Source organism: Mustela nivalis (assembly GCF_964662115.1).
Source record: "Mustela nivalis genome assembly, chromosome: 6".
In the NCBI taxonomy this organism is placed as follows: Eukaryota; Metazoa; Chordata; class Mammalia; order Carnivora; family Mustelidae; genus Mustela; species Mustela nivalis.
The window spans coordinates 31,232,899-31,241,032 of record NC_139025.1 but is presented as its reverse complement, the minus strand read 5'-3'; the positions used below and the strand labels follow the sequence as shown (position 1 = coordinate 31,241,032).

The following is an 8,134-nucleotide window of genomic DNA, read 5'->3' as shown; positions in this document are numbered from 1 at the left end:
AAACAGCTTCAGAGCATCTGGGTGGCTCAGTCAGTTAAGTGTCTCTAAACTCTTGACTTGGACTCAGGTCATGATCTCAGGGTCATGAGATTGAGCCCTGTGTTGGGCTCCACACTCAGTGGGGAGTCTTCTTGAGGATTCTCTCTTCCTCCCCTTCTACCCACCACCCCAACTCACATGTGCTCACTCTCTTCCTCTAAAACAAATATATCTTTAAAAGAAGAAGGAGAAGGAGAAGAAGAAAAGAAAACAGGCTTCTGAGGAAATGACGTGAAGTTAAGAATTTCACTAGAAAATCAGTGAAGGAGAAAACACACAAATTTTAAAGTTTGTATGAAGACCCTGAGCGAAAGAATCTAGTATTTTTGAGTAACCAAAAGGCTGGGGGAGTGGAGGGATCAGAAAGAGTGAAGTATTGGGTGAAATGAGTTTGAAGAAGCAGGCAGGAACTAGATCGTACAGTATTCAGATCATACTGAATACAAAAGATTCAGTATTTTGGACTGAATCTTAAGGGCAATGGGAAACTTCTAAGGGCTTTTAAAGCAAATGAAAGACAGGACTGAATCCATTTCACCAGGATCTCTAGTCTAAGGCAAGCAAATTGGAGGGGGGCACAATGGTGGTGAAGAGGTCAGCACTAAGTGCCACGATGAGGCTGTTCTGGCCTACCCAGTCCTCACCCCTGTTCTGCAGCTGCATGTGGCCCCAGGTGGTATCAGCAGAAGAAACGCTCAGAAACCCACAGAATCTTTGAAAAAATTATTAAAACACTGCTTTAACTCATGTTTTGCAGTGGTTTGTTATGTAATTGGTAACGGACACACCTCTGTCCATGGAGGGAGAAAATGGCCACTCTGTACACACCGCAATGACAGACTAGCCCTGGGACTTCGTTCGGGTCTGAACTTCACTGAAGTCATGTGACACAGCAATGACGACTAAGGCAAACTGCCTTTTCTCTTCATATCCAAGTCAGCTATGTGCAAAGTAACTTAGACAAAAGGCCAATATTCAATTCCGACAAGTCCTTTTTCATTCTGTGGCACAAACCCATTTCTGCCTTCTTTATATCTTGTCAGGCTTTCCCGGCAAAGTAAGATAGTAAATGTTGGAACTGTATGTACCCTTATCCTTATCTCCTACATCAAAGCTAAGCCTCAAACCGGTCATTTAGACTTCTTCCTTTCCTCTTTCCACTGTTCTGTGAGATGTTATGCTAAGAAGCTGGCAGAAAAATTAGGAGATATTTATTCAGTAATCTCCAAAATAAGGTGGAAAAGAGATTGTAAAGGTTCACTGACAAATGCAACAGGTGTTTTTTTTTTTTTTTTTTTTTTAATGCCAATATGAGCTAGGCAGTCAGATACACTGTTACCTCATCTGCTATTTTTGGTACCAAATAGCAAAGCTGAGGAGAGATTATCAGCTATTTTAATGGCCTTTTACACATTTAATCTGTGGTGATATTCCCTAGAAGATACGGTTTTATGTCCCTGTGTCTTCCAAATTGCAACAGGGCATCTGTTTCATCTGAGAAACTGACTGCTATTTAGATGTAGGTGTGCAATGTGAGTTAGGATCAATGTAGAAAGAAAGCAAAATAAGGTCCAAAAGGAAAATAATCGTGTAAGAAGTAACATGGCCTGGGGGGTAAAAATGCACATATATCCAGGAATAAGAAACTCCTATTCAAATCAGCGTTGCAGATGCAGAATTCAATTGAGATTCCATTCAGAAATCTGTAAACTAGGAAGAGGGATCATCCTGTTTTCCTGTGACTGGTTAATAAATTTCAGTGAAGTTCTTTTGTCAATGACTCTGTTAATGATTGACTTGTATTTGAAAACATAATTCAGCCCTCTCCCCTACTCTCTTCTCCTTGCAAGAAGAAAAAGAAAATGAAGAGTATGGAAAATGTTTGGAAATGGAACCTAGTATCTGGAGAACTATTTTAGACAATGATACTTTCTCATGATACAGGTGGTTACAGTACCAAAGGCATCAGGTAAGCACATCAAGTGCTTTACAGTATGTGCGTGTATAAGTATCATCAGGCACAAGAATCTATGGCAGTCAAGAACCTGATTCCAATCAGAACAGAATTCCTTAAAATACTGTTTTCTTTGTGATCACAACTGCCCTTTTGGATATGAGTGCTGGTCTCAAAAAGATTGCTTATAGATCAAAGACAAACAGCAAAAGGGGCCTATTCCGGGATAGTAACCAACTCTAAACCTATTATAGGTAAGAGATTGACAGCTTCATAATTTAATCTTCTACTTCTAGAGGATATTAGCAAACTACTATAAGATCAACAAGACTCCCCCATGTTCACTGTTTCAGCTTAGTATGACTGGATCTTTGCATCTCTGCATTGTCAGCATCAAGGATGCAGTAGGCACTCATATGCTAAAAGAAAGAAAGACTCATCTGTCCAAAGATAAAGTCTGACTAAAATGGGCTAGGATAAAATCTTTATTGGCTCCACATGAAATTACACGAATGACACTCCCCACCCCTTGCCCATACTTGACAGCCCAATGTTTTTTGTTCCATTTTTTAAAATATAGTTTAAATTGCTATTTACACAATAAAAACAATGTCCAACATCAAAAAAAACCCCACAATGCTCTAGTTTAGAACTACTGGAACAAGTCACAGAAGAACTCATGTGATTGGATTTTATATTAGGGCTTTCGCAGATTCCATGGAATCTACCAGTTCTGCATTATGGCTTACAATCCCCAGTCTCTATTCAGGCCCAAAGAGAGATGACAGAAGTGGATTGAGATAAAAAGGATAGTTTCATCTATGTTCATGTAGTGCATACATTCCAGACATAAATATGATACAGAAAGGGCACTTCTGCAACAGACTAAGTCTTTGAACTGAGTTAAGTCTGTCTACCTCTTTGAGCTTTGATTTTTCTCATCTCTAAGACAGATTCATCCTAGAATCTTTCTTGCTCCCTTTTAGCTCCAATGTTCTTTGATTGGGTTCTAATTTATTTAACAGATGCACATACTGAAACACTAACACTTTTTGCTGGTCAGTCCTAAACAAATAAGCCCTAGAACGCTCCATTTTTTTCTTACACATCTATACTTCGGCAGAAGGGCATGGAGAGCTGGGCTCTAAAAAGACCCAAGTGAAATTCTCATCTTATACTGGAGCAAATGCCTGTGTGTGATCTGATCATTTATGTAAGTTTTTATTTAATAATTTAAATGCCACAGAGCACTGTTTACTGACACTGCACAGTGGAATCCACCTAATGAACTTTATTTTACTGCTGCCTAAGTCCCACTTTCCAGAGATTTTATTTAATTGGTCTAGGTGCAGCTTAAGAACCAGAATTTTATAAACTCTGCAGAGGATTCTAACCTGAGAAAAAGGGGACAACTATTGGCAGAGAGCAGTGATTCTCAAACCTTACTGTGCATCAGTCACCTGGATGGATTGTTACAAGTGCTGTACGCAGTTTGACTGAGTAGGTCTGGGGTGAAGCCCTAGAATTTACTTTTCTAACAAGTTCCCCAATGATGCTGATGCTTTTATTCAGAGACCACACTTTGAGAGCCATGGCCAGTGAGAAATATCATTGACAGTAGCACCTGAAGTCTTAAGTTATATCCTGAGTCTATCATTACCACCTACGTAATCTTAGGAAACGTAATTTATTCTCTTTCCCTTAGTGTCTTTTTAACAATACTTAGATCTCAGAGTTGTGAGTCATGAACAAACAATGTACCCACCCGGATTTAGTACACCACCTGGCACAAAATGCAGTAACAAGTATTAGTTTCCTTTTCCATTACACATGACTAGACAGTGTGAATAAGTGAAATCAATAGCACAGATTAAAACTTGGCAGGAAAAGAGAGACAACTGAAGCAAACAATGTCTTATTAAAATTATGTGTAATATCAGATGATAAATACAGAGAAGTGTTTTAAGTATACGGTCTTAAAATACTTTCATTCAATTATCGAAACTTTAAACACAGTAATTTAGGTAGCAGGAATATTAGATACAATCTATAAAGTGAAAGAAATATTAGATTCGATCTACAAAGATCATGAATTTTTTTTAGTGACTTACAATAGACTCCAATACCTCATCTAGGGCAATTTAGTTTTCTAGAGAATCAGAAATAAAAACTGAATAGTATACTTGCCTGAAATTTTCATCATGGATCTTTAAGTGCTCTTTAATTCCAGGGAAAACCTAAATTATTAAAGTGCGTAAGAATCCCTATTATTAAACAAAGCAAAACTTCTACCAACCTGGGGGTAATTGTCCTTTTTCACATCTACCACAAACTAAAAAACAAGACGGATTTCCCTCCTGCTTGCCAACTGCTTCATTCTGAATGTCTCAAGGTCCTCTCAGGAGTTGATGCCCAAACCGTGAGCTGAATCCTGGGAGGGAAACCAGCCCACTGAGGAAGCTGCTGCACAAGCCTCCAGATGCAGGGAGGGTGGCAGGGCTTGTGCCCGCACAGTGGAGCTGGTTGAGGTGAGAACCAGAATACTGTCAAGTGTGTCTGTGCGGACCTACAAGTGCAGCCGTCTAAGTGAGGCTCAAAGGTACTGAACACTCCAGGCCTAAAGACCTAAGTCCTACCAGGATTGTTTAAAGCAAGTTTCACCCTATACCAACAATTGGCCCAAAGTAAGGCCTTAGGTGGGTTATTTTTAAAAGCCTTTCCTTCCCACTCTGGCCTGATGCCATTATGTGACAGCTTTCTTTTTTGGAGTCCCTGGGGAAAAAAAAAGTGATGGCTGCCTGCACATCTCTGTTGCTATGCTGTGCTCTGAATTTCTTTTCCCATTTCTTATTACTTTCAACTGTCACGTAACCTGATGATGTACTTTTAACTTCTCATTTATTTATGAATTCTCTTAACTAGACTGTGAGCTCCTCAAGAGTCATTTGTCCCCTTCCTCCATGGAATTTTCTCAAGTGTCTTCTCAGTAACTGTTCCCTTCTGCTATCTGCAATATAAATCTGACATTCTTTGTAAAAGCATCTTAACAAAACTGGTGTCCAATCAACACCTGTAAAATGCTTGCCGAATTATGCATGCTAAAAGCTGGACATGACTGGTTTTCTCAGGGTCAGTCTTCATACTCATGCTCTCAAGATTATATAAGACCTGTAGTCTAGACAATGTATTTGGAGGATGGAAATGATTTTTTTTTTAAAGCCAGAGAATTAGCCTTGGTTCAGCTCTCCTTAGTGTTTCAAAATCAACATTTGATATCACATGAAGAGAATGGTTCCCACCTCATTATTAATGACTTTGGTATTCCTGAGCATGCTTTCACCCATATCCTGCTCTCAGGGTTTCCCCAGGAAACAGCCACCAAACTTCCCTACACACTAAAACAGAACAAAACAAAACAAAAACAAAACAAAAACCCAAAAACCTTTTCTTCCCCTTCCCTGCAAAATGGTTTATTAGAAGCCACAGCCAGTGTTTAGAGCCTTTCAAAATAACCCACAATCCAAGCCCTCTCAACAGAATCAGAAGCAGAGCTCATTTCATCCCTGTCCTGCCAGAGAGCAGTCCCTTCTCTCACAATTTGCCTATCACTAGTAACCAAAGAATATGTTAGATGGCCCGAGAAGGTTCTGGTGCCACCCTGGAGGCATTATCCTTCTGTCTTCTAGAGTTTTTTCACTGGATTGTTCTGGCCCCATCACCAAAGCTCTGACCACAGTCATTCCAGCTGATCCTTTAGCAGGACTGGGAGGTTCCAGAAAAGTCACTGGGGCAGCCCAGAGAACAAGTAAGGTTTATCTTTACATTTCAAAGTGTGGGGAACAAACTGACTTGCACAAAGCTGGATTATGGCACTTTACCTCCACTTCAGCACAGCTATTACGAGAAGAAATATTGCTCTAAGATTTTTAATTAGTTGCTTCGCTTTTCCTTTTTTTCTTTTTTTTTTAAATGACCCAGATTGGGCATCCTCTTTCAAGGCTCACTCTCTCACTCCTGCTATAAATCAAATTCTCCCATTAAGAACCTCCCTTGTATCAGAAGCCTGAAACCAAATAGCAGCTTTCCACTTCTTTAATTCTCCATAAGGCATCGCTATTATACTATCATGCATGGACGTGTGTGCGTGCATGTGTGTGCGTGCGTGTGTGTGCATGCGCATGCAAGCGCACACATGCACGTGTTTTACAAAAGTAAAAATGCTCTCATTATCCTGTGTTTGATATAGGCACCCAAGTATGTAGATAGAAATTAAATAAAGGCCACAAAAACTTCCCAAGGAAGATCATTAAGAAAAATCCTCTCTTCTCCTGCGTCGCACAGCTGGCCTTTGAGGCACACCAGTTAAGAAAAAAGTATTACCCGTGCTGATGTGAAGACTGGACCTTTCCCTCTTTGGGTTGTAGCTGAACTTCTATTGGTGATCCTAGCAAAATACGTAATTTCCCATCTGTTCTAAGCAGGTCTTTTCTTCGGCCTTCTTTCAAACAATACCTTCACTCTCCCATTAGATATGAGGATGTGGAGATCTGGACAGTGAGGTCCTGCTTGGGTAGCAGTCTCTTTCAATGGCATGTTGACTACGCAGAGAGAGGGAAGGATATGGGAGAATGGCAGGGGTTGAGGTTGAGAGGGAAAGAAAACGGGTCTTCTAACGGGAGCACTGGAAGAGAGCAAACTTTTCATAGTTGCTTCCGGTATCGCATGAAGGCCCAGGCTGCTACCATGGTGAGGGCAAACACTGGCACCAGCACCAGAGCTATAGGGATCCCACTCGGCTCCCCTTCACTTCGATGTCCTACAGGCCCATTCTGCACCTGTAACTGGAAGGGAGAGAAGAATGTTAACACTGGTGAGCAGTGTGTGTGCACCCCAACTCCCGTGTCCATGCTGACACATGTCCCAGGTCTAGACCACCCAAAGCTGTGACCTCTGAGCACTATCTGGCAGAAGGAGTCCTCTTTGTTTATTCTAAATTGATGCATCAGAGCCATCAACTCTGTGGAGAGAAGTCTGATGGGGAGGCATTTAAGCTGGCTGTGCTACTGACCTAAAGGGGCCCGGGGGTGAGTGGATAACCATTCTGTTTCTCTGCTGCCTCCACCAAGCTCTACATGTATCATGCTAGGAAACCGAAGATAGGAGATGAAACCTACTGATCCTGTAGGGAACCTCAAAATTACTGGGCAGGAGCAGAGGGTGCCCACCTTCCTAGAAATGTTTACTCAGAAAGACTGCCAGTTGTCAGAAAGCAGTAAGGGCCGGGTACAGTGCCATTTTTGGAACCACTTTCCAGTTTCCAAAAGGCACCAATTCCCTCCTGATACAGTGTCATGGCCTTCATCTCTATTTTGTAACACTAGACACAGATAAAAAGGAAACACTTATATGGAACAGAGATAAAATACTCAGAGGTAAACAAGTAAAAAAAAAAATCATATCCTAGTGGTGATAATTTTCCACTGTCTAATAAGCATTCCCATTTGAGGCTGGGTGGCACTTCTTCATATTAACTGTTTTAAGCAAGCAAGTGAACGGGGGCTGGGGGACGAAAGGAGTGTGGGATGGGGGTGGGGGAAGGGGCAAAGGGAGACAATCCTAAGCAGGGTCCATGCCCAGCATGGGGCTCGATCTAACGACCCTGAGATCATGACCTGAGCCAAAACCAAGAGTCGGATGCTTAACTGACTGAGCCACCCAGGTGCCCCTCTTCATACTAACTTTTAACAGCTAACTTGCAACAGTTATGATGCCATTTTGTCTCAGTTCGATTTAACCTCCTCGTTACAACCCGTGAAAAGTCTGACCCTTCCATCTGAAAGGCAGCACTGCATGAACTACCTTTTCTACCCTCTAGCCCACCTCTACATCTTTCACTCATTTCCTGTTCAGATGTCCTGAGAGGGCCTGCCCAATAATAAGATAATGGTTTTTAGGGCTAGGCCAATTCTCTGATCAGTGTTTTATTAGGGGTTACTGTTTTACTAGGAGTTATTTATAGATGTTTCCCAAAACATGAACTTTGGAAATCGTTTCCCACATGCCTTTAAAAGAACTCGAACCATACCTGAAGTGTATACCTACATTCATTATTTGCCTTTACTATTGCATGAAGTCTTCCAT

General features: G+C 41.2%; 1 protein-coding gene across 1 annotated transcript in view; it reads right to left on the bottom strand.

The window, feature by feature from the left end:
- Positions 1–2,465: 2,465 nt before the first annotated feature.
- The window catches only part of SYNJ2BP (synaptojanin 2 binding protein), a 38,497-nt gene continuing 32,828 nt past the window's right edge, over positions 2,466–8,134 (bottom strand). Inside the window, exon 3 of the mRNA XM_082734416.1 lies at positions 2,466–6,834. Coding sequence (XP_082590542.1) covers positions 6,694–6,834 — 141 coding nt within the window. The 3' untranslated portion in view covers positions 2,466–6,693. The remainder of the gene's footprint in view (positions 6,835–8,134) is intronic.